At 41.6% G+C, this 27,516-nt stretch overlaps 1 protein-coding gene across 1 annotated transcript in view; it reads left to right on the top strand.

Annotated features, from left to right (window-relative positions):
- The window catches only part of LOC143000175 (uncharacterized), a 102,533-nt gene that overhangs the window by 26,762 nt on the left and 48,255 nt on the right, over positions 1-27,516 (top strand). The window contains exons 9-11 of the mRNA XM_076149405.1: positions 511-15,789; positions 17,120-17,407; positions 17,526-17,613. Coding sequence (XP_076005520.1) covers positions 511-15,789; positions 17,120-17,407; positions 17,526-17,613 — 15,655 coding nt within the window. The remainder of the gene's footprint in view (positions 1-510; positions 15,790-17,119; positions 17,408-17,525; positions 17,614-27,516) is intronic.

Here is a 27,516-nt window from a genome sequence, read left to right as displayed (position 1 = left end):
CTCTTTTGTTTTGTTTAACTGCAACAATGTTTCAAGCTCAATAATATCAAGAATTATATGCTGAATGCTGATGCAGCTTAGGTGAATCAAAAGGGTGATTCATCTTATATTAAGTCTTATGTTATCAATCCTTTACTTACTTTCATTTACCTTTGTAAGTAAGTTTTATCCTCTCATATGTACTCATCGATTTAAAGCTTTAGTAGGTCTGACTACCAACAGTGGTAGAGCCCTATTGTAGGAGCTTTTGAAGTGCTTATTTCTGATAAATACTGCTGATGTCTATAGAACAGTCTGACATCTCACAGTTTATAGCTGTGCTATCCATGAACATGTTTTTTCTATTTCCTATTCTATTATTTGGAGGAATGCTTCTTTTGTTTGATTCACTGTTTCTTTAAATTCATGTCTAATTTCTTGTCTCTGCATCCCTCCTTTTTTTTCTTTTCCTTTGCATGCATTTTTCACTGCTTTCTGCATTCCACCTGTATTGCTTTTACTGGAATCAAGGCAATCAAGCCCCAATAGAGGGGTCAGAATAATTCCTGTTGACTCAGGAATGGGTGTGGATGACTGGGAGAGTAAATACAAACTGCCTGATTCAGGTGTTTTGGACGACTACTTGGATACTGAGCAGAAGATGTGGGAGGATGAAGACAAAAGCATCATCTATCATATTCGTGACACCGCTCGTGAGGGCAAAATAAGCAGATTCTATCAGACAGTAGAATGTGATGCAATGTCGTCTGGAGATATAGAAGAGCTGGATGGCCGGCCTCAGAGACAGAGACATGGCTTTGGCGTTGGAGAGGTACGATTAGTTTATAAAGAAGCGGGCAGCTTTGAGGATGAATTGTCCCCTCCTGAAATTGACATCATTCCCTCTGTCAAGCAACTGCAGCAGCCTACAGACAGAGAAGGACTGCTTTACAAGACAAGATTGTGGGCCAAAACAGCCTTAGAGGGCACACTTGAGAACTATGCAGCCTTTTGCGAGGAGGAGGCTGCTAGGGAGGAGGCAATGATGATCATGGCCAGGAGTGAATATGGCTCAGTTGGTTCAGATGAGATGCAGTATTCCTATGGATCTGAGGAAGAACTAGATGACCTGGCTCTCACAGAGGGAGGTGTAACTTATGAATATGAGACTTACTACTATCCTAGGAACTATATTTCCTCTTATGAAGAGCAAGACTTTTTAATGAAAAGGAAATCATACTTTGAAGAAGATCCTACATTGTCTGTCCTGGAGGAACCTTGTGATGAGTATGTGGATGCAATGGATGAACTTAAGCACTTAGTTCACTCAGTGTCTGAATACCTGATTGTGAAAGAGGAGGAGATTAACAAGCACGAATCATCATCGCCTAAACAAACAAGAAGGAAATTACCTAAATTACCAACGAATGCCAAAATTGTGCAAGCAAAGGATAGTGAGATCTGTGAAGATGAGGCAGAAGTTAAGGAGGACACAGGTGTGGAACAAACCATAGCTGGAGTAAAGAATGCAATGAGCTCAATATTTAGTACTATAACAGGTTCAAAGTCAAGCAGTGAGGTAATCGAGCCTTCTGGCACAACTTCATCCCCCCAGCCACCACAAACAGACTCCAGTTTTTCAAAACTACTCTCCTTTATACCCAAACCTAGTATTGAAGCCACAGACACCTCTGGTAGCACTGCACACTGTCCACCTACCGCCCAGGTCTCACAGCAACCTGAGTCTGGCATTTCTAAGCTGCTTTCATTTCTTCCTAAAAGCAGTGGTACTACAACTCCAGTAGCCATAGTTCCTCCTGCCTCCCAAGAGCCAACAACGGAAAATAAATTTTCCCTTCACTCTCTTTTGCCTTTTCATTCCACAAATCAGCAAACTGAAAGTGAGCAAGGTTCAACAATAGGAGTTGACAGTGCAGCTGCTACTAACCAAAATACTTCTGTGGTTGACTCAATGTTTGGAAGGCTTAGTCCATTGAGACTTTTTTCCAGTGCACCGCCATCTAGGGAGCCATCACCTCAGCCTTCAGAACAAGCTACAAGCAATGAAACTAAATCATCTAGTGATAGAGTCACATGTTCAAAGATAGATGTCTCACAAAATGAGCAACATGTGTCAGATAAAAGATCTCATTCTGAAAGTGGATCAGATGAGATTCCAAAGGATACAAGAAGTCGGTCAGTAGACATTTTACAACATACAGCAAGTGGGTCAGTTGAGCTTCTTCCAGAAACAGAGTCATCTGGTGAGCTCCCTGATGTTCAGCAGAGACGAACATCAGTATTATCAGAACCAAAACCTGAAAGTAGTACAGAGGACGCAGGAATCTTTAGTCCCTTTAAAAAATCTCTCTCTACTCTCATATCAGCAGCTCCTACTGCAAACCCCTCACAGACAGACACAAAACCTGCTGAAGAGTCATTTCTAGGGGGCAAACTGAAAATACCATTTTTCTCCTCTGATAATACTTCTGCAACACAACCACCAAAAACAGATGGAGGTGTACTCTCAGGCTTGCTGAAGTTTGCCTCTGGAGAAGAACCTAATGCCCAGCAAAAAAGTGCATCCCCCAGCCCTACAAGATGTCTCTCTTCAAGTCGTGCTGCACTGCTTGAAAATACACCAAAAGGAAACACAGAAACTGGCTGGTTTTCAAATCTTTTCAAGGTAACCCCAAGTGAAACTCCTAAGGAACCTTCAAAACAACAAACTTCTCCTGCTGTGATGCTAAGCAAGCCCAGTGGTCAAATTGAGCCAAATACTGAACAAGTTGACCCTGAAATCATAGAGACGGAGTATAGAACGGAGCAAGTGTCTCACAAGCATATACTCTCAGAGAAAGATTCCAAGACAGTCCAGTCTCAGTCAGATGTTAATGCTTTATCAAAATACCAGGAGGCTCCCAAGCCTGTGGAAGAGGTCATATCACAGCCAGAAACAAAAGCTGCACAGCTTCAAGGTATTTTTTCTGGGTTGTTGAGACGAGGACCAACAGAAGATGCCCAAAGCGAAGAAAATCAGCCTCAACAGACTGCGCTTTTTTCAGGGTTGTCTTCATCAGTTCACCAAAGTGCTCCTCATGGACAGGGTTCTGCAGCACAACAATCAGGGGGACTATTATCTGGATTTTTAAGATTTGCCTCTGAAAACATTGCTCCCCCTGCTAATCAGTCACCAGGAGACCAAACTGACCAAGTTTCATCTCAAAGGCAGGAGCAACATGCTTCAGTGCCTGCACCCACTGGTGGGCTTTTATCTGGGCTGTTGAAAAAAGCCACAGAATCAATAACTGGGCCTCAACTAACTCAGCACACTCAAGAGTCCCAACCAGATGTGGCTCATCAGACATCAAAAGGAGAACATTCAACAGAACCCCCTCTCTCAGACAATGTACCAGTTGACAAGCAACTAAGAAATAGTGTAGTCTCATCTGAACAACCGGGCCAGCAGCAACAGTCAGACCAAAAATCATTGCCCAAAGCAACAGCTCCACAGCCAAGTGGGCTATTTGGGGGTTTACTGAAACTTACAGAAACAAGTTCCCAGCCACCAAAAGAGCTATTGGATACACAACCTAATCAACAAACTAATAACACGCTGTCAGGCCTCTTTAACAAGATTGTGGACCCTAATCCCAACCAATCTCAGCCACCATCAGGCAATGCTAATAAAGAGGTAAATCAAAATCAACAGCAAGCACCTACCCAGCAAACAGGCTTCTTCTCTGGTCTTTTTGGTATAGGGGGGCCAGAAACTACTGCTGCAAATCAAGGACTTCCCTCCCAGCAACAGCAACAAAGTGGTCCATTAGGCCAGCAACCCTTTCAGCAACCAAACAATAGACACAACCTACAACAGCAAAACCAGGTCCCCTCACAACAGACTCCCAGTGGTCCTGGGGGGATGCTCAGTGGACTATTCAGTAAAATTACAGAAGCAGCACCACTGCCTACAGTGGGTAGTCAGTCAGAGCAGCAACAGACACATGAAATGGGCCCAAGGACAACCCAGCAACCAACTAATCAACAGGGTAATTTCCTATCTGGGCTGTTTTCAGTAAATCCGTCCCACCCAGCACAGGAACAACAGCCTTGTAATCAGACAAAACAGCAGCAAATTCTGCAAGGTAACAGACAACCCTTAAGAAGACAAAATCAAATACCTCCACAACCTGCTTCTTCTGCACCAGAGCCCCAGCAGGGAGGGCTGTTATCAGGGCTTTTCAATAAGTTAGCCTCTGCTGATCATACATCCCAGCAGCTCGTACAGACTGGTTCTCGACAAGATAACAATTCAAATGTACCCAGACCAGTTCAACAGCCACCTAAACCTAGTCAACAAGGTGGAATCCTCTCTGGGCTCTTTGGTCAGACATCACCACAACAGCAACAACAGTCAACCAAATTGCCAAGTTCTCATCAGGCTGCAGACCAACAACCTAGTCAAAGTGTAGGCTTACTTTCAGGTGTTCTGAAGTTTGCAGCTGGTGAAAACATTCCTCAGCAACAAAAATCTGCTCAGGCAGGCCAACCATCTGTTAAGTCAGATATAAATCCACCCCAGTCTGAACCAGGGGGATTATTTTCTGGCCTACTAAACAAAATCGCTGCCACTGTAGAACAACCATCACCTCGTGATCAGAAAGTTACACTGACAAAGCAACAACAGCCACGCGCAGGACAGGGGCGACCACAGATCCAAAGAGCAAACCCTGTGGACCTGCAGCCCTCCCTGGACATAGCCACAGACAAGGTTTTAAAGGAACCACCACAAGAAAGTATCCTCTCAGGCCTTTTCAGTGTTACAGAGGAGTCATCACCAAAGGCACCTCAGAAACCAACCTCCCAACCTAGCAAGGAGGAACCAATTACCACCACAGTCAGCACAACTCCTGGTTTGCTATCCAGCATTTTTAAATCTGGCCCTGGTGACGGCGGCACTTCTGCTCCTGAGAAGGAAGTAGAAAAAGGCCTTCTTAATCATTTGCTACCAAAAAGTAAGGAAAGCAGCCCTGCAAGTACAGGAACACACATATCTAATGTGGTTACAATTGCTCCAGCTGTTGCTACCTGTGCAGAACTTCCTCAATCTCAGTTTTACCATGATCCTATTACGCCAACTCAGCACTATCTTGAAGAGATGCAGCATCTCTTGTATGGGACTGCAGAGGAATATGGTTACAAGGATATTTTATACAACTTAACAGAGCATGGTTTTATTCCACCAGAGCTCTATGAGCATCAATGTCTCATAGAGGGTCTTCTTTGGCAGCAACTCAATAATTATGCCCTCACCGAAGCTCTTGCTGCTCAAGTTCAGGAGCACAACTCGGTATGCCAAAGTCACATACCTCATACAGTCAAAGCAACCCAAGTGGAGGATCACATGTGTTTACATCCCAAGGAAATGGACACAAGTCACTTCAACATACCTTCACATCCTTGGAAGGATGCTGGGCCCCAACTGCTTCAGGGCCAAAATCGCTTTCTTGATCCAGATGAGGATGTTGTATTGTTTGACATGAGCTGTCAAGACAAAAAATCCTGGAATAGCTGCGATGATTTAAATGATCTTGACAAAAACAGAACACCATGGATTGTGAAAGGAAATGCTCTTAATCTCTCCACAGAAACGAAAAAAACAAAGTTGACTCGATGTCAGTCTCTTACTCAATGTGGCATCCAAGGACGAAACAACATAGTGGAACAAAGTGCTGCCAGTACTGAAAAAGATATAAAGGAGTTTGATTTGAAAGCAGCAACTGAGTTTTTAAAAAGGCTTGCCACTAAAAAGGGCCCAATGGATTTAACAAGTGGTGCAATGGATTTAAGCTTGTCTGCAGGAGCTACAGGAGATGTGAATGCTGATATGCTCTTTGAGGACTCGGAGTGGTATCAACAATGGCTTTCTTTATTGGAGCAAGGGTTGTGGTGGCCAGCTGAAGCTGGAGATTGTGGATATTATGTTTATACAAATGAAGAATTCATTTACTCTCTATTAACTGATCGAGCTGGGAGACACCTATATGCATGTGCTGCACAAGAGGATGTACCAAATATCAGTGAAAACATTGCTTGCTCACTGAAACAAAAAGAAAATGCCAAAATGACCCTTTGTGGTTTTAAGATGCCCCTGTGTGCAGAAGATAATGGACTCTGCATTTCAGGCAAACAACAAAATAATTTACCGGTCGTCGCAGCTCCCATAAACCTAACTTCAGCCCTTGAAAAAGGTGAAAAAGTAATGAATATGAATTTGGAAAGCTTCTCACAAATGTTCCAGGAGTCTGTGTCTTCTCAAACAGAGCGGCCTGTAGACTTTAGCCTGTATAAGCTTAAAAAGATCAAAGTAGAATCAATACATAATAGCCAAAGCTACCACGAGGAGCCAACAGTGGCAGTTGATTTCACATTGAAGTCACTAAAAGGACCACATGGAGGACCATACTGGAAGAATCAGGAAATCACCTCCACCCCCATACCGTATCAAAGGTCATATTTAACACAAAGCATATCAAACAAACAGTCTCCAATTCCTGAAATAAGGATTGCACATGTAGAGGATACACCTTTAGAACATCTTAAACAAAAATCAAGCTCAATTTTTTCAGCTATTGGAGGAGTTGTTGGTAGGTCTTCTAACACTGACACAAGCAAAGCTGTTACATTATCAAATTCTTCTACATCTGTTTCTAGCAAGCTATCAGAGGCTTCAAAAATTCCCAGAACTCTTCCTTTGTCACCATCAACTTCAAAAATACCCGAGCCAATAAAAAAGGGAAGAACACTGCCTACATCATCAGCTGGTAGTAAAACATCTTCACTTCCTCCGATGCAGGTAGCTTCTGTAAAGGATTCACACACTTCATCTACTGCAACTGTGACTTTACCCTCGCATTCACCACAGAGACCTCAACTTGCAAGGCAACCATCTCAGCCTGACAAGTCTAGAATATTACCCCAGGAGAGGACTGCAATAACAGGAATGTCTGACACCAACAAAAGCAGTAGTATATCAACAATGCATAAAATTTCTTCTGTGACTCCAAAACAGCCAAAGTGTTCATCTAAAGAACCTACACCACAGATGTACAGCATCAAACACATGTATTGTGATACAGTTTCCCTTTACAAGAGAAATGTTCACCTTGGAACTCCAAATGACCATCACCGAGGAAATAAAGTGCTAAATTTTTCAACCAAAGTCAATAAAAATGAAAATATACCACAAAAAGATGTAACAAATGAGAAAATGGAAACTACTCAAAAGGAGAATGATAAAGTTGTGGACTTTACGAATTATAAATTGAAGAGACTGAAAGAGAAAAAGCAAAAAGATGTTACAGTAATGGATTTGATCGACAAAGCCACACTTGCTGTAGATCTTACGAAAGAAATTGAGGAGGATGTTGAACTGACGTATTTGAAATATACCACTGTTGACACATTACAGGAGAGTTTAGGAGACTCATTACTGAAAAAAGCTTCTCACACCACATATAGGCCAGATGAGCAACACAGTAAAGCAGGACAAATCTCACCCTTTCCAGAGGTCAGTGTTGGCTGTACCTCTTCTACAATGAACAGCCAAAGATTGCCAGCTTCAATAAGTACCTCTCTGTCAGCACAAACAAGCAAAACTGTTGTAGCAACCACTCACAAGGTTGCAAAGGACATCTCATCAAAACCCCTTTCCACACCTACAGATAAAGCACCCAAGAGCCCTGATACTTTTGTGTCACCATCAATAAGGTCTTCAATTAATTACATTACCAATACAGGGCCTCAGGAACAACAGCCACAACCATCCACAAGACAGTCTGTATCTGCTTCACCACTGGCAAACACTGTTATGAAACAAGAAGTGGAACATCTAAAGCAAGATTTGATATCTCCATTCAGTGTGCATATGAACATACAGCAACGCCTACCCATGGTATTTTCATCAACAGGAACTGTTGCTATTGAACAGAAGACTCTCTTTAATGTCAAGAGAGGAACCTCCTCCAACCAGAGTAGTGGGCAGCAATATCAGAAAGCTACTGCACCAGCAAATTCAATTAAAGCTACATTAGATATGTCTACCAAGGCATCCATCAAGCAGTCTCTGCAAACTTTTGTAGAGGATCGATCAGAGGATCATTCCTGTGGTGCATTGACACTGACAAAAAGAAAACCACAAACATCTGAGATGGCAAACAGAGGTTATAGTCATCAAGAATCCGTTGATTTGTCATATATACATGAACCACCAGAGCCCCAATCTCTACCTGTTGAGGAACAATCTCAACATACAATATCTGGTACCCAGAAACTATGTTCTATGACGAAAGACCAGAATGTAATTGATGGCAGGAGAGCAATGTTGGCAAGACAGTCATCTCTTTTAGGCCAGTCTACCGAGTCCCTGTCAAGTTCTAAACCATTTCATCAAATCACAGCACCAGCCAATACTGTGAAAGACACAATAGACATGTCTGTTAAGTCTACTGTAACACTCAAAGATGTTTCTCCTGAAATAACAAAATATGACACTCCGTGTGAAGCTCTACCGCTAATGAGGGGGAAACCAAGTGAACGTGAACTTGCAAGAAAAAATTCTGTTGGTATGCCGCTAGTTGTTGATATCCCTTCTCAAAAGCTCCCTGATGTCTTGAAAAATCGCTCTCCTACAGATGCACAACAGTGGTCGGACAGTAGGACCCAATGCCAATTAGACTGTACCCTACATAAGGAACTATCACTACAGAGTTTATCTGGTGTCTTTTCACCGACAAATCAACCAGCTTCACACTTGTCTCCCAAGATTAATACAAATCAGATAATTTCCAGTTCCAGCTCTGAACAATCTACCAAAGCACTAGATATGTCACCCAAGCCATCCCAAACCCAACAGGCAACATCGCTACAATCAGATTCTACTCAAACTGAGGCTGTGTCACTTTTAAACAAGCCAGCTCAAAGAACTGTTGCAAGAAAAGATTCGGTTGGTGTTGCCCTCGTAGTTGAAGGAGCACCACAAGGCAAGACAGCTGATATGCAGCCTCAATCCATGATTCCAAGACAAAACCAGTTTATGTTGGATAAAACCAGCATCCCCAGTCCTATTCTTCACCAGCCACTTCCTAGCTGTATTGCATTGGCATGTTCCAGTGCAAGTGAGACTGATGGGATGTCACAGTCCATGCTGCTTACCAATAAATTTAGCACAGCACCTGCAAACACTGTTAAAGGTACATTAGATATGTCCACAAGGGAGTCTGAATCATACATAACGCCAAACACTTCACTTCCCGTGTCCCTGGTGAGGACAAGACCATTCACTGAAAGGGACTCTGTTGGCCTTCCGCTGATTGTGGAATTGCAAGCCCCACTTAAGCAAATTAAAAGGCAGCTACCGTTAGGAACACAGGAACAGATGCAGGGACTTGTGAACAATGAATCTCAGAGAGTGAGTAGTGTCCAAAACCATCAGACACATCTAAGAGCATCTGCACCAGCCAACTCAATAAAAGGCTTTCTTGACATGTCTCCAAATCATCAGCAGAAAGAAACTGAAACATATACTGAGTTATTGTCAGATGGAGTCATGCCATTATTAAAAAACAGGACAAAAAAGAGTGGCTCTGTTGGTGAAGCACTTATAGTGGAACAATTTGCAGAACAACAAAAGTTTCAAAGACAAACAGTTACACAGTCTCTTCATTCAGATAAGAATCTAACACAAGGAAGCCCAACCATATATGGTGCCAACACAGCTGAGATACTGCATGGGCTGACATCTACCTGCCATAGTAACTTTTCAGTGTCAGCGAACATGTACAAAGACACACATCAACGCAATAAACCAATGGACTTTTCAACAAATGACAGCCGAAATGCAACAATGGCTTCAAGTCAGTGCAATAAACCACATGATGGAGATCCCATAGATTTTACACATGTCAAGGAAAAGAAAGAAATGCTGCAAATAAATCAAAGTGCGAGACCAACAGAAAATAAAACATTTCAGGGTATTGTTGACCTAACTGCTGTTCCTCAAAGGAAAAGCAGCGATCATCAAGATGTGAAGGATCTTTCCTTTTCCAGTGTGTTTTCTTCATCTCAAAGCAGTGTTTATAATGAAGAGAGACACATGCCTTCAGGCATTTCCATTATGGTCAAAGATACACCAAGTTCTCAAAATCAGTCATCATTACAACGTGCACAATATTCAATTAATAGACCAACCACTGTTCAATTTGACATGGAATGCAGAGTACAGTCAGGAACACTGACAAAGATGCATGTTGCACCTGGGGGTACTGCAGATTCTGCTTTGGTACCTGTTCAAGGGATGATACACCCATCATCAACTTTGACTTCCCCAGCTGTGCAACACAGTAAATATACTGATTTCTCACTGTATGTTGGGAATGAACATGAACAAGCCACTGGTGTGGAATCAAAGATCAAAGACTATTTGCTTCCCAAACCACCTCAGGTGCAATCCCAATATTCAGTTACACAACAGCAGTATCAGGACATTGGTGTGGAGTTTGGCAGGACCACATTTCAGCCAAAGCCTCAGCAGTTACAGAGACAAGAGACAAGTGTCCAAAATGTCACGACCCTTAGATCAAAAACTCTTATTAAACAGTCAACTGTGGGTGGCTATGAGAGCATCTTAGAAAATTCACCAGAAAGTGAAACAATAAGCACTGGGAAATTGGGTCAGTTCAGTGTGAGTACAAGCTATTCCAATGTAAAAGAACCTTCTTGTGTGTCAACAAAGCATGATCTAGTTAAATGCCCAATTGCGGCACAACAACACCACGCACAAATTGTATCCCCAAGTACCATTGCTTCGGTCCAAGGAATATCTGAGATTAATGCACTAGAATCACAGCCTATCAGAAACTATGAGCCAGTACCTGCAAAGCAAGAACTAAATTATTCCCTTGACCAGAGCTTTAAAGTTGAAAGACAAACATCATCGGCTCAAACACCATCAGAATCATCGCCTATTAAGGGTTTAATTACACGATTTAGTGGTTTTGGTTCACAACCCCCAACTAGAACAGAACCAGCTGTGGTCATGTCCAACCACACTAAGGCTGTCTGTACATCAATAGATAACTTGGCACATGTTATCCCAACACCAATTTCTAATGTTGCAGATAATAAATTGGAATCTATATTAAGCACAACTTCCACAGTCTGTACTGTAGCTGATGTAAGAATCCCATCAAGTCTTCCAGTTCAAGGAAAAGATCCTGTAAGCCCACAAATTACGCCCATAGAATCTGTGTATTTGCCTTCTGATGGCCAACTGGGAACTGCCTCTAAAATACTAGATCAGGTTTCTGACACATCAAACAGGGAATGCTGTGCTAAATCTCCAGATACAGGAGTCATTTTAGTCACAGCTTTACCATCACAAGTGGTCGCGTCCTCATCAGTCCATGGTCTCCACTCTACCTCTGGTTCTGAAAACGTTTTAATATCACACCCAACACTAGTTGAAAGCCCAACAATCGAGACAGGAAATATAATCCCTTCTCCTGTGACTTCATCAGTTCAGTCACCAGCCACCATGCCATCCAGGGGAATTCTCACAAGATCAATTTCAAATGAACCCTTATTGTCAGATTTTCCATGTAACTTAATTACCACAGAGCCTATTGCCACTGGAGATAATTTGGCTTTATCAAACTCAAACATATCACAGCAGCAAGGAGAGAACTCCTGCCAACATATATCTACAGAGTCAAATAATGTCAGCGCTGGGCTTGATGAACTTTCTACTGTAGCGAGCACATCACATGAGAAAATAAACAATCCCAGCTCGATCTACATTGGGATTAGTAGCTCAGAAGACCCTCCAGTTGATCATGAAATTGATCCAAGTACACCAAGACCTTACATTAGATTACCACATGTTTTTGTCTCAGCAGCGAGTTCACCAGAAGAGGACTCAAGTGAATATATGTTCACCGAATGCAGCAAAGCAGAACTGCATCCAGAAATCGATGCTTCTGTAGATAAAATACCAATTACAGTGACACATACTGATTGTGAGAAGTCTTTATCAAATGAAGTTTGTACAGAATCTGAGATATCTGGGTATTTTAAGACTACTGAAATCAGGAACATGGAGTCGGCCATTGCATGTGAGGACCACAACTCATACGCACAAGATAAATCCATTGCAGTAACTACAGTGGGCCCCACACACACCCCAGAACTTGAAGTAAGACTCAAGCCGGCTGAGGATAGTGTGCCAACACTTACACTGACCTCAGTAGCAGGAAGAGCAGTTAAGCCTCTAGATGAGTTGTCCAACAAGGATGGAATCACACATCCAGTTCTAGAACCAAAAGAAGGTGCAGCCGACCTTGATGAAAAAGCCCATGAAGAAATTTCAAATTCAGAAGGCGTATCACCTGTAGTAGTTCGTCCTCTTGATGACTTGTCACAGAAAGAAGTAGCTTCAATGTCAGATGGAAAATCTCCCGGAGTCCAACAGCATGATGACAAAGCTAAAAATGATGCCAACCTATCTGTCATTGAATCCTGTCCTGTTAAACCTCCCACAGAGGAAATACCAATCTCCAAGGATCCTCTAGCTTTCAAGACTGGTCAACCTGAACATGAAGTCCCCAAAGAGCAACAAGGGAAAGGTCTATTTTCTATTTTTAGTAGCTCAAGTGCAATTCCACAGCAAACATCCCAAACTGGACTGCCAATACTTGCTGGCATCCTTCCTAGCTCATCATCCAAAGACACAGCTGGAGCAGGGTTGCTCTCTATGTTTGTAAATACCTCACCTTCACCTGAATCTCCACTTGCAAACCCACAAGAACCTCAGGGAAAAGGCATATTTTCTATGTTTGGTGGTTCAAACGGTCAGTCATCACCTAGCTCTAGAGGTCCTACAGTTGGAAGTGTGCAACCTAGAGGTCCTCCACCTAAAGAACCTGCTGGAAAAGGTATCTTTTCAATGTTTGGTACAACTCAGCAACATCCCAGTCCCAGACCTCCTCCCGGGGGTACTGCCTCATCAAAAGGACGTTCCCCTGGATCATCTGTACTCGGTGGCATCATCTCGGGTTCTAAAGCACCCAATGATACCCCTGGTTCAAGTTTGTTCTCCATGTTTGGAGGTCCAACTGCCCAGCCTCAAAGTGAAGTTCAAGGAGTCCCACCTGGACCTACAATTGAGTCATCAGGAACTAGAGGTCAAGAGGGTTCAGCAAAGAGATTGTTCTCTATGTTTAGTGGAGCAACCCAGGAAACATCACCAATCCAGTCAACTGCCTCTAAACCATCTGAGCCAGAAAGTGTTTTTAAAGTTCCCTCTGTGTTCTCGCTTGGTGGAAATTCTGATGGTAACAAATCTAAAAGTGGTTTTAACCTCTTTGGAGTGTCTGTCACTGATGAAACCAAAACACAGGCAGAAATAATTGTTCCGGTGACAGAGGAGGTTGTTTCAAAAGAAGTTCAAAACAGTGTTTCAGAAGAAGCAAGAGACCACCATGTTGAAACAGAAGCCATGAAAAACAGAAATGTGCCTCTTCCTACATCAGTATTTGAGCTCCAAGCAGATCAGGCACACATTGTTGAAAAAAACGATGAAAGTTTCATTGCATTAAAAGATCCTCAGATCGAGGTGGAGATTATGGCCAGAACACAACAACCAGATCATCTCCCTGTTGCAGAAAAAGCCTTGGTTTCAGTAGAAGTTTCTATCCCAGATACACTAAATGTGACCAATAAGATATCAGAGGAAAACAAAGCATTTGAAGAAACAGCGGTGCAGGCTGAGACAGTGCGGTGCCCAGATATTCAAATGGAAAACAAAGACATTAAGGATACAAATGACACTGAACAAGTAGTTGCGGAATCAGACATGGATACTTGTGACACAGCTGCTTCCAAAAGTCTTATACTATCAGAAAAGCATGAGGAGATGATACAAACTGCAGTTATCACAGAAGGTGAAAATGATGAAAACCGAAGTGTTGGTATGGTTAGAGTGGAACCTGTAAAAACTGATGTTGACGTAGAAACATCATCTGTACATATGGATGAAATGACAGAAAGGTCTCTGCAAGTTGCAGGTGGAGAAATGTCTACTGAAGAATCCGTAAAAATTCCAAAAGAAGATCAATCTATTACAGAGTCCGGTATGGTTGCACTTAAAGCAGTGAGTGAAATTTCTGAATTAGAAAACTCTATTGACAATACTTTCAAAGAAACATTCGAGACTAAAGAAGAGCAAGTCAAAGCAAAGGAGGAACCAGTGGAAGCTACCACTGAATCTGCACATGGATCAGATGAGCCGTTAGAATGTGATAATACTATTTCAGTAACACATGATACAAAACCTATAGTCAGTGACCCACCAGAAATGGTGACATCTCAAGTTGTGGCTCATCCTGCAATACCTCCACCAAAGCAACAGCCCAGGATAGTCATGGCCAGTCCCCCTGGCCCACCAAGGCAAAGAATGGCAGCACCAAGGTTACAAGGGCCAGCAATGGTGGGTCCAAGAATTGCAGGACCAAGAATGGTTGGATCAAGGCAGGCAGGACCACAGAAACCACCTGAAGCAGCACCGTTTTCTGGCTTTATGTCTATGTTTTCTACTCCAAATGTCCCGGGTAAATCGGCAACTGCCAGTGGCTTTTTCTCAAGCTCACGTGGGTCAATGTTTGGATCACCGTCAGCTCCTTGTCCACCTGGTCAGCCACAGCAGCAGAAAAGCTTTTTTGGCATTTCAGGTAGCCAGGCCTCAGAGTCCCTGGCCAAGGACTTATTTGGTATTTTCAAGGGTCCAGAGACAACTAAATCAGATGAACCTCAACAACTTGGCATAGAGACTTGGCAAGGGGATCAAACAGACCCTATTGCAAATGAAAGGGTCTCGGAGAGTTCTGGAAAGACAGAAACAGATAATGTAGCTTTTTCTGGAAAAGGACTTGATCAAAGCGACAAGGACTCTTATGTGTCTGAAAAAGGCTTGGTTGAGGAGACAGAACAAACAAACAAAACTGAGTCAGAAGAAAGTTCCACAGAGAAATCTGTTGTACATGTGAAAGAGATAGGCCTGGAGCACCCTATGGTGCCTTCAGATGAATCCATTTGCAGTGTGATTGACAAATTAGAACCGTCCTCAGCTTCTGAACACAAGAGTGTGCTCAGTTTTATGTCTGTATTAGGGCAAGATACATCTACCATGAGACCTCCTTTGTCCTCCTCTGCATCTCTAGCCCCTGGTGTCCAATCCCAGTCACAACAGCCAGATGGTGGCCTTTTCTCTGGCTTTAAAAGTCTTTCAGCTAGTATATTCCAAGACGAAACAACTCGAAAGGAAGAGCCGCCAACTGCAGCGTCTGTGTTCAACATAAAGCTTGGCTCTATTTTTGGGAGCTCTGACTCTAAAGCTGAATCCCAACCACCTGTTGTCATTTCTCAACCTCTACCTCTGTCTCTAAGTCCAAAGCCCACACATGAAATTTCTGAACCTGAGTTACAAAAACTCTCTCCAGAATCTGAGGAAACGGCGAGTGCAGACACAAGTGTTGCAGATGGATCAACAGAAACTTCAAAAACAGGAAGTTGTGACACAATACAACAAGTGGGGTGCCCCTCTGATTCATTTTCCCTGGCCGAGGGATTAGCTAAACCCCAGTTAACCATCAGGTTATGTGAGCTAGACAAGACTGAAATCAACAGAACTGACATCTTGCACACAGTCTCTGCTACGGAACAACCTAAGGAACCATTGACAATGGAAGCTGCAAAAAGGCTAGTATAATTAGTATGATGACTGGCATTTTGTTGTCACTTATCACATCAATATTGATAAATCTTTAGCCCTTCCCCGCTCCATTCAGAGTTTCCGTAGTACTCCAGACCTGTTGTAAATGTATGAGTAATAACCCTTTTTCCTTGTCTTACCTTTCCTGTAACGACAACTTAACTAAGCATGTTGTTCGACTTTATATAAGCCTCATAATTAAGAATGCAAACCATTTCCTGAAAATCTGACATAATGAGTGTCATCATCACAGGCATAAAATGAAAAGATCAAAGTCATCTGCTTGAAAAGTGCTCGCTACTAAGCGTAAATGTACTGGCTAGCTATTTTCAATTTACATCACCTCAGTAATGGCTTTCTTGACAATGATTTAAGTGCAATGAATGAAGGAAACTTTATTTATTCGCTCTTTTTTTTCGAAGTGAGGCATGTATATGGTCCTGGCTTTCTCCTTCCCTCAGTTTTCTGAAATATTCTTCTCAGCCTCAGCCAATTTGTTTATATGAGGCAAACCCAGATAAATTTATGGTACTGTGACAGGACACGCCATGGAGGCAGGTTGGACACTTGAATAAAAGGAATAGTGAGAAGTAATTTGGCTTGTATCCAAGCCTAAGTAAATCACTTTCCTCGTTAGCATTCTCAACCATCCACATAGCCTAGGGCCACATTGCAGTCTCCTTTTCAGTCAGCTTCTTCTTCAGCTAGAATTAATAAGTCAGACTTTAACCCATCCGTCATTGCAAGAATAACAATTTAATGTGCACTGATATTTTACCATACAGTGGAAGGTGCAAGGATAGGATCTATAGTTGAAGACCTCATATAAAAATGCAATTTCATCATTTATTCTGATCATTTTTTGCTTTAACCTTGCAGTAATCATTAAAAAAACCGAGTGTCTCTTGGCACTCACGACTGCCTCTCATTACATGATTACATGGTTGAGATATTTCACCCTCTTTCTGTCCACCCCATATATTAGTGGTCAGTTTCTCATTTAGTTTCCATTGAGGGCAGAAAATTGAGGTTCGGTTACCCTTCCTTTACCCTCATTTGTGGTTCAATTATTGTTAAAAAAAATAACGTGTTTTATTCCAAAAAAATTTTCACAATTTAATATACAAATTACATTTTATCAGCAATATAGCATGATTGTCTGGTTTGATTTATCCACTCAGTATTTTCAAATTAAAACGTCTTTTCTAAAGAAAAAGATTTGGAATAAAACCCACTTAAATGGTTGTTGTTTATATATGTTGTGCTACTGACCCAACTCACTTTGATATTCTAAATGAAGGTGTCCTTTTCCTACAGCCCAGTGGACAGCAGTCACTTTGGTTCATCATGTAACCTCAGCCAGGCCAGTTCCCAGCTTAGCTCTGAGCCTGAGGAGTGCCATGGTCCGGAGATCTGCCAACCTAGCACCCCTCAGGCACCTCTTCATAAAAAAACATCTGCCTGGGAGGAGGAAGAGGAAAACAATGAGAAAGAACAGCACCAACTACCTGAACCTGGTTCGAACAAAGACTTGAGGGAATCTTCAGTTATCCTACCTAAACCAATTTTTGAAAGCCATGACAACAAGACTGAGACTAAGATTCGGTATGTTTTAAATGTGGATCGAATTTTTTTATATTTCAGTCACATAATGTGAGAATTGATGTGATCCAGGCTTTGATATTAATTGAACCTGTTGTGATCTTTGCTTTATCTTTCTCAGTTTCTTTGAAGACGGGCCTCCCCCCTGCTCTCCATCAAAAGTACGCTGGCTAAAAGCTTACAACAAAGTCAGAGTGCAGCTCCTTGAGGTAAGAAACCTTACTTTCTCTCCTGCCTCTCTCCTTCCCTCCAGGCTTTCGCTATCTCTGTCGCTGTCTTTCTCTTTGTCTATCACTTTCTTTTTGCTATCTCTGTGAGAGACATCTTTGTCTATATGGGTTGGTTGGATTTCTAGCCATACCACAGTGACTTGCACCAATTTTCTGATGTGCAGATTTGCCGTGTTGCTTGGTGTCTGGAAAATGCTGCTAATATGTTTGGTCTGTCTGTGTTATCATCTGGTTCATACCTATTTTTTTATGTTTTTGCTTTTAAACTCTTCCGCAATCTAATAAATAATTCCTCTTTTGCCTTATCATGAAATCATTGGGGAGGAATGTTTGTCCGCTCACCTGGCCTCAGACTTCAAAGGTGTAATGCACTCTAACCAAATGAGTTTATCTATGGCTTTCTGCTTTATAGTATTAAGAAATAATACTTTGCTTTTTGGAACATCTAATGGTTGAAAGGCTAATAATGATGAATAATGAAGAGTCTTCATTATGCAGTTGTATCATTGCAGAGACGGTTTCAAGTATTTTGATTAATCAGACATGAATTTGTGTTTGAAACTACTCAGAGATCTGGATTAATTTGCAATTTGACTGCACTGTCTCTCATCAAAGGTTCGAAGAAAGGCTGAGAGAAGCTTGAGAATGGGTACTTCAACTGATGTATCACAGATTTTATTTCAACCACCTATCAGTTTGTCCTCGAACTGCACACTGAACCCATAGCTTGATATTCATTATCACCACAAAAGAGCTAAATGTGTAAATGTTAGAATGTAGAATATTTTTCAGTAAACATCTAATTTGATTTTTGAATCCCAGTACTATATGTGACATTCAGATTTTTTTTGATATCTTCTGAATTCACTGCACAAATGTACTCATTTACTCACTCTTTTATTAATTAAATCAGAAAGCTTGTGGTGAAGACCTGCAGCAAACACACACACACACACACACACACACACACACACACACACACACACACACACACACACACACACACACATCCACACACAGAAACACTACATACATATGAGTCCACATCAGGCAGGCAGACTTTGATCACATGTTGTTTGACCCTCATATGACTGTGAATTATATAAGAACCTTTTGAGATGTTTTTTTTTAATGTCTCATATAAAATAGAGAGGTCAAGCACTGAGAGGAGGAACATTTCAGTTGTGGTAAATGCTAATGCTGCAGTACAACAGTGTAACTCAGTAACAAGGTCACTCATTGGTAGTTGACTTGGGTTCAAGGCCCTGTGTTGACAAGCCTCCCCTCTGCTGCAGGATACCTGAGCAAGACATTTTATCCTTGCTAACTTCAAATACGTTCTGTAGATGACCCTGACCTCTGACCCCCCTGCAGAACAGGGTGAGGCAGAAGAGAATCTCCCCACAGGGACCAATAAAGTCTTACATTATTTATGACTCAGCTCCCAAGCACCCGTCTCCGGCTGCTTAAAGGACCCCACTCAAGAGGTGGATAATAGGGCACCTCAGACAAGTGACTCTTCTATTAGGAACCTGACATCTCTCAGGTGATGGATCAATTTGAACAGAACAGAAGAATAATAATGAGGGCTTTTGAGTTACCTGTTTGAATGGGTCGGAAGGAATCTAAACAGAAGGGACTATACTTAGTATGTGACGTTTCATGTCAGTAAAAGTTCATATAATGAATTAAATATCCCTGTGTTTAGCATAGTCCTATATATCAGTAGTTGTGATGTCATCCATACAGTATTTCACATTGTGATTGTGTGTGTGTGTGTGTGATAGAGAGAGAGAGAGAGATAGACAGAGAGAGACTCAAAGGGATAAAGAGAATTAATGCCCACTGTCATTATGAAGAGGGGAGGGGCTGTTAACAGGACGTCTTCATTTTGTTTTATGCAATATAAACATGGGTTTTTAGTCATGTTCCCAGAGGGACACTAGAAGATGTGGTTTGGTAATCGACCTGTACGCAGCATGGTCTGACTAACACTCATCTCCCTCACTGCCCTCCTCACTATCTCCCTTGCTGTCCTCAGTTTGAATCATGGTACAGGGTTATGAGCTTTCTGCTTCCTGGATGATGATCAACCTCCCTGGTTCAGCCTGCAGATAACTGTTAGCATCCATACGTCAACCGCTGGCTTTGTGTCAACTGTTTCAGCAGCATAATCTGTGCAAACAGTAACGAGCTTTTCTTTTCTACTCACTAGATGGTCCGATATGTTCTATGTGGTTCGATTGGCACCCAGTTCAATTAATCCAATTAAATCAGAAGTAAACACAGCGGGACACGGACACAATGTCAACAATCTCCTGCTCCGTTTGCACGTTTTCTAGCCTTACCAACGCCATCTTCAGATTTAAATCATGGCCCTTCTTGTTGCTATGTTTAACAGAACAGCACAAAAGTTTATTTGGAGGTGGTAGAATGCCAAACTGTCTGTCTTGTTTTTTGGACATTTCCCCCAGTATTGCATCTATCAGCTGTGTTTCTTGTGTGCAACTGAAATTCATTACCACTGCACATTTTGGTCAGACTCACAAGGCCAGGCGGCTTAATTTGTATAGCAAATTTTCAAACACAAAGCAATTCAAAGTCCCTTAGACAGAGACAAAACATTGAAATGCACAAAAAAATATAAGGTAATGTCACAGTGCAGTGGTAAGTTGAAAAACAAGCTATGATAGAAAAAAATAAATAAAAGAATGAGAGTCACAGTTCAGTTCAAGAAATGAATAAATAATTGAGTGAAAGACAGTGACAAGCAGAAAAGAATTCAGCCATGATTTAAAAGAGTTGCAGCTTTTGTTCCAGATATGTGGTGCATAAAAAAATGATTGCTGCCTCTCCATGATTAGTTTGGAGTCTGGGGACAGGAAGCAGACCTGTCCAAAGACGATCTGAGAGGTCTGGACGAGTCAAAGCAAGACAGATGTAACCACAAACGGGAAGCCACTGTAAAGAATGTAGAACTGTAGAATGACAGAAAAAATGGGACTTCAGAAAACACCCACTTCCGCACTCTGCCAATTGCTGAAGGAAGTTTGCATTCATGCCAATTTTCGGATTCAGGTTTTGTCTGAACCCATTCTATCCAGGATTATTTGGTTATTTGAATGCCATCACTATCAAATGCGACTTGAATGAAGATAAAAATAAAAAGGATCAGTCTACTCAATTATCAAAATGTCAACTGTTGCACACACTAGCTCGTTATTTACCGTGCTTTCAGTGAAACCCAACCATTGATACTTCATCTAAAAAGGCACATTCAAGTCATAACAAGTCATTGCACCTTTATCCTCAATCGAAGAGCGCATTTTTATAAAAAATAATACTGAGTAAATTGATCACAACACAGGCTTAAACTGTCAATAAAATGCATCATTTTGCAAGTATTTTCCTCCCACTGATGTTTACAAAGATGACAATGAGTTCATGTTTCTAGTGGTCAGTAGTCATACCCAGACAAGAATAGTATTTTGGTCTCAGTACTGGAAACTGTATCATGGCAACAATGTCACATTTCTATGGAAACGCACCCTTACATTTTACAGATCAAGGTGACATCATTGTAGCTGGGGAGGAGTGCAGGAGTGTGTGCATGCTGGAGATAATAGTGAGGAGTATGTTGTGTTATTTCGGCATATTTAATCCCCATGGTATAGCACGTCCTCATTTGGATGATTCCTCAGCCATGGCAGAGCTATACACTGATAGTTTCTTACTTTACTTTTTATCTTGATGTGACAATTTTTCACATATTCCAGTCTGCGAGCAGGTTAGCAAAGCTCAGATCATCACCACCTAAAAGGTACCCTTGATCTATGAACCTCACCCTCATTGGTTGAGAGCAGGGGGAGAGAGGGACAGAAGATCTCCCAGTTCAGATACTGCAGGGGTTACACCCACCAAATATTTCTACTTGTTCAGTGCATACTTCACTAAGTAGTAAACAAACACTCATACACACCGTTTTATTCTGTCAACACATCTTATACTCAAGTACTTTGAGCATACTAACATGAACATTAGTATTGTCGTTGAGGTTAAAGATCACACATTCACCCATTATGTTTTAAAAAAGATTTGTCATCATTTCGTGGTTTTTGAATCCAGTGTCTTCCTGTCAATATGCGTCTTTAGGTCTTGTAGTGTGGAGCCCGACACACTCCATCTTGAAGGTTATTGTATATATTACTCATCTATATCTCCTGTCTTTACATGCACGAGTTGTTCTTAGGTTTGACAGACACAAGGTTACCTATGACAATCAGATTAAACATTTTGAAAACCATTAACAATCCAGTACAAGTAAAGACTGCAGTGTGTTACTGATGCTTGCAGCAGGGAACTTGCTCATAGTTCTCACTTGCGGCAGGGAACTTGCTCATAGTAACATGTGAATCCAAATCTCTGTCTCAAATTCCAGAACATTGAGGAAACAGAGGAGAGGCTTAAAAATAACGACTATCTGACTCATCAGCCTGATACACAGGCGGATAAGCATCATGTCACTTATCTGTTTTTTAAAATGAACCCTTTGCGTTTTTCATCCTAATTTCACAGTTAAATCGTCTTAGTTCATCCTCAGTGGGCATGTTCAAAGTGCACTGAATCTGAATTTCAGTAGGCTGGATAAGAGACTTCACTATTTACACATTGTAGTACACACAATAAAGAATTCAGACATGGAGGAAGAACAAAGAGACATGAGATATAGGGAGATCAAGGCGAGCTACAAAGAATACAGCACAAAAATGGAAAATAAGTCTGAGGGAACATAGTGGAGGACTCATTATCAACAGAGGGGACATCCAGCGGCTCACAGGATGCATAAGAAAGATGGATCTTGACCAGAACAAGTCTGAAGAAAAACAGAGACTGCTTTGGAAGATATTTAAACAAAATGGCATTAGAGGTTGATTTTACACTTCACAGACAATTCCCTTAACTTTATTATTCTATGTAGGGAAACTGAGCTTCTTTTCAAGAATCACTGACCATTTTGTGCTTTACATCTGCCAATCTCTCAAAACCCTCGTCTTCCTCCTCTCAGTCATGTGAAGTTGTCAACGTCAAGACAGAAATGATTTTCAGCACCAACATGACAGTGATGGCTGCACAGCATGTTACGACATAATCAAACACTGCAACCTCATGTTGTCTTAGTTAAGTAACACAATCCATGGATAGAGAATGTCATCTGCCATTTTTTACCGTTATGGCTATGTCTAATATTTGTTATGGTAATAAATCTGTCTTCAGATATCCCATACATACACTTTATTACAAACCTTTATTAGAAAGTTCACTTTACATTCGGCAGACGCTTTTATCCAAAGCGACTTACATTATATTACCACCCTTCGCAGAGGGTGCAATTGAGGGTTTGGTGCCTTGCTCAGGGGCACCTCGGCAGGGACCCGAACCGGCGACCCTCCGGTTCCCAAGCGGAAGCTCTACCCGCTAAGCTACTGCCTCCACTTATCGTTGTTGGCTTGTTGCTGCTCACTAAATGCCAACAGGTGGAAGACACAGATGTTGACGATGACCAAATGTCTGATTCTGCCGTATCATCCAAAAAAAGAACCCCACCCCAAATCCCAAAATGCCACCTATCTCTCATGGGAAGTGAAAAGAGAGCTGGTGGGAGGGATTTGATTTATGGGCTGTGACTTTGAGACTCTAATAAAAGTGTGTCTCTCTGGAATCAGGCAGCACTGGTTCGGCGTGAGAGTCTTGATATAAATGTCATCTTATTTATATTAACATCAGTCTTATCTGATATATTAGTGTGTGCAGTGCTTGTGGGTATGCATCTACATGTTGTTGTTCTGTTTCAAAGGTCCATTGTTCCCTATTGAGTGGTAAAGCTTCAATGTATTCATTCACATGCAGTCTGAGCTCAGAGATTTACGGTGTAACCTTTGTCTGAAAAAATGCTTCTCTCTTCTCAGCTCTTGTTGTTTTTTCAGACATGTATATGGTAGAAACTTTCATTCACAGGAACACACTGCTGGTCTACAAAATGAAGGTTATTCTGTTGGACACAGTGTTAGGGGTTACTGGGTAAGAACACTTGACTGATATGTCTTGAGTTAGCAAACTAGGTCTTAGTTTGAGCTCCCTTCTTTAGGACAACAATGTTTACTTGGCTGGTGAGTCGGTAGTGAATCAGTGCCTGACTAAGAAAGTCAAAGCAATCAGAGGGAAGGTTATTGTAAAAATAAACATATCTAAAAAAATGAAAACTTGTTGAAATGGAATCATAAGGAGAAGAATACATAAATATATGCAGAGGTTGAAGAATTGATATGTGTTTCTCTTTGGTAGCAATGATATTCTTGGCCAGCATACTAACGATGCTGCCCCTCTAAGGGATCTGAGGCCTACTACTGCTGTGTGACATTTGCTCAAAGTCACCATGGAAATCAGGCCAGTGTGCTGTGTCTGTGTGTGTGTGTGTGTGTGTGTGTGTGGTTGAGGGTCTTAGATGGCATGCAGAGGTCTTCATTATTGCCCTCCAGGATGCCAGTGTTAAAGCAGCAATTTATTCCATTCCGATTTATTTTCTTCCCCTTAGCCTACTGACAGCCCTGTGGTTACCACAGCGACAGCAAATCGATTTGAATACAGGGGGTAGCTGTACTGGGCTATCTCAAGATGAACCAGATGGAAAATGATTGTGATCGATCATGATCGATTATATGGAAACCTGAGGTTGTAGATCACAAAATCTGTGACCAAAGACAGTTTGATTAAATTCTGCTGCTTCAGACCAAATCTACTGTACAAACCAAACAAAGGAAATGCAGCATGTAATGTGATGAGGACATTGGTGAGGTTCACACATAATCATGACAAATCCCTGTTTCTCCTGCTTATGCAGTGTTTGTTTGTGTGTTTTGCTCTGCTGGCTTGTTTAAATATTTGCATGACCAACTAGCAGACATTTCAGCAACTTCTCAGTCACTCAGTCACAGAATCAGAATCACTCCTCTAATTCTGGAGACTTGACAAAAGAGTCATTATATGTCATTAACATATAAAAAAGAAATAAATCTTGTGAATATTAAAACTTTATGGATTCCTGCGGCCAGTTACTAGTGTTCTACCTGTTTCTCTTGCTGAACATAGATCACTTTAGATAGAAGGATAAGACTGAGATCATGAAACACAACTGCAGACAGAAGTAATAACTGGCTACTGTAGAGAATAATAGACCAAAGAGGCTTTTTTCTGCATTGTCAGCCTACAAGCCTACTTTTGAAAACCTATTTTGCTTTTAAATCCTCATAGCCTCCATGAGGCTTAAAGACTGTGTCCTCTCACACGTCAATTGATTCCGGCTATAGGAGATCCAGTAAATCCACTACAGTTTTGATTTATCAATCTCCTGTATAAACCAACCAAAATTGAATGCAGCATGAAATGTCGTGAAGATGTATCAACATACTGATAATACCCCCCAGAACACACAACATGCTCTTGGGTGTGGACCAAAACAGACTTTAGGAGGCCTGATCCAGATTGTCTGATCCAGATTTGGCTTTTTTTACTAATTTATTGCTCTATTCATTGCTTCTGCTGCAGTTTGGTCTGGTACCATACATGTTCCAAAAGATGACTACTAAAATGAAATTATGACATTTCTATTACTGTATTATCTAGTTATTCAGGCAAGGCCAACATATTCCATTTTCATTTTGTCACTCCTGCCCTTTGATATTTCTAACCAAATGAGCAGAGCATTGAGTTTTCACATGACTTTGATATATCCTGGTTCTTTTGGATACCAAACTGAACCAAGCAGGTAAAGCAACATCGTAAAATATTAGATACAATTTGGCAGCTACAGAACTACAGGTTTGAAAAGGCCCATAGCCGCTATCACATTCTTCACTGAAGCTGTAGATACCGCTGCCCTTTTGTCCACAATCTCTACAATGGAGCTGGTGACATTATCACATCTGATTAGAGTGATATGAATAGGACCGCTTCCAGTCTTTCATCCACCAGTTTGCCCTCCATGGCCCCTTTATCAAAGGAATTCTCCACCATGGTGAAGAAGTTGGGCTTATCTCTTGATCCCTGGCCGAGCTGCAGCAGGGATGCAGAAAACGGTAAAGTGGATTTGGCGGCATTGGTGTAAACTGAATAAATGCTGAAAAACATGCCAGTAAACAAACTAGGGGAGGTTACAAAGATGCTTCCTCCGTGAGTGTGTGTCATATCATACTACCATTATTTGGCTTAACTGTGGAAATAACAAGACAAGTCAATCAATACATTGAGTTGACTAACAGTGTAATCTCATTTGCACATAACACGTAAAATTGCAAATGGATTTCAATCCGTCTGACAAGAACAGTGTGTCCACCCAAAACACTCTTGACTCGTCTGCTACCTGCTGCTGATTGTTTTGTCTCATCAGCAGCCCTAACAGGATCTTGTCCTATGCATGGCTTATAGATCATAATTCCATTAATCACTGCAAAGAGAATTCTGCTTAAATAAATCATTAAACACAAATCCCTGTCCATATATCTCAACGTGGTTGTGAGAATCTTGTGTTTCCAATGGATGATTGATATACAGTATATATAAAGAAAGGTTCTAATTTAATTCCCACTCTTCCAACACAGTTTGTACACCTGCCTATTTCATTCTCTTTGCCACTTGAGAAAAGGTGCTAATTTTAAGACTGTGACATCAAATTAGCCTCTTTGCCATGGAAGCGTATCTATCATAACCATTCACAATCAATCTGTAACATGACAGGCATTAAGATCACTGTGTTTACGTACAGGAATACATTTTGTATCAAGCGGTTCTGCTGTTCTAATCTAGTTTTCCCATGTCTAACAGCAGCACAACATTGTTTATTATTACACTGAGTTCAGTCTCAAGGCTGATTGCATGGGCAGAAGGCCGCGATTCCACTGGCCTGTGATACTAATAGCCTTTTAATGAGCCATAAGTCACATCTCATGCGATTGGTCCAAAGCATTATGTGTATATTTAAATATATTCACAGCATTGCACTCGGAGTGGCATAAGGTAAAATATGGTACCCATGAAAGAGTTGCTGTTGCTGTGGAGCATATGTGTCGCTGTTAGTGTCTGACTGTGTGAAAAAGTGAATTTAAGTGCGAATGAGTTACAGAGGTGGGTGGGAGAGAAAGAGAGAGCTAGAGAGATGGAGAGCGAGGGAAGGAGAGAGTGAGCGCGTGAGACGGGGCTCATCTGTTTGATGAGAAACAAGCCGCGATCAGTGGAGCTAATGGGAGGGGGAGGGCAAAAGAAAAACCTGGAAGGAACGAAGATCAGTCAGGAGATGTGAGATGGAGAAAGAGAGGAGGAAAGGCAGAGAGAGGGAAAGCTGAAAAATCGGGAGAGTGAAGGAGAGAGAGAGAGAGAGAGAGAGAGAGAGAGAGAGAGAGAGAGAGAGAGAGAGCGACAGGAGGAGACCGTGCTGTGGGTCTGAGCTGAGACGGGAGGTGAAGTCGAGCGTTGGGAAGTGGCTCAGTGAGCGCTGTGATCAAACAGAAAGGAGTGGATTACAGGAAAAGTGACAGACAAGCCAGTGCCACTGAGCGGCTTATTTGACAAGCCTGTGATGACAGAAGCAAAGGAGAAATCTCCCAAAATCCTCACTTCCTTTTTGATTCTTCTTTGATTCACTTGACTCTTCAATACCTCTCAGAATTTTGTGGAGCTGAATGGATTACATTACAAGAAGAAGAAGGCTTAATTAGTGTTCCCACTCTCTTCCATCAAACACTGCATCTTCTTTTGCATACTTTTTAAATCATGTGAAAGAATGACAGATGAAATGACAGTGTGAGTGTTCTGGAGGATTGTAGTTGCTCC

This window comes from Genypterus blacodes, unplaced genomic scaffold (genome assembly GCF_046128005.1).
Source record: "Genypterus blacodes isolate CSIRO-AG114 ecotype Tasmania unplaced genomic scaffold, CSIRO-AGI_Gbla_v1 ptg000045l_1, whole genome shotgun sequence".
In the NCBI taxonomy this organism is placed as follows: Eukaryota; Metazoa; Chordata; class Actinopteri; order Ophidiiformes; family Ophidiidae; genus Genypterus; species Genypterus blacodes.
This window is presented reverse-complemented; position numbering and strand designations above follow the sequence as displayed.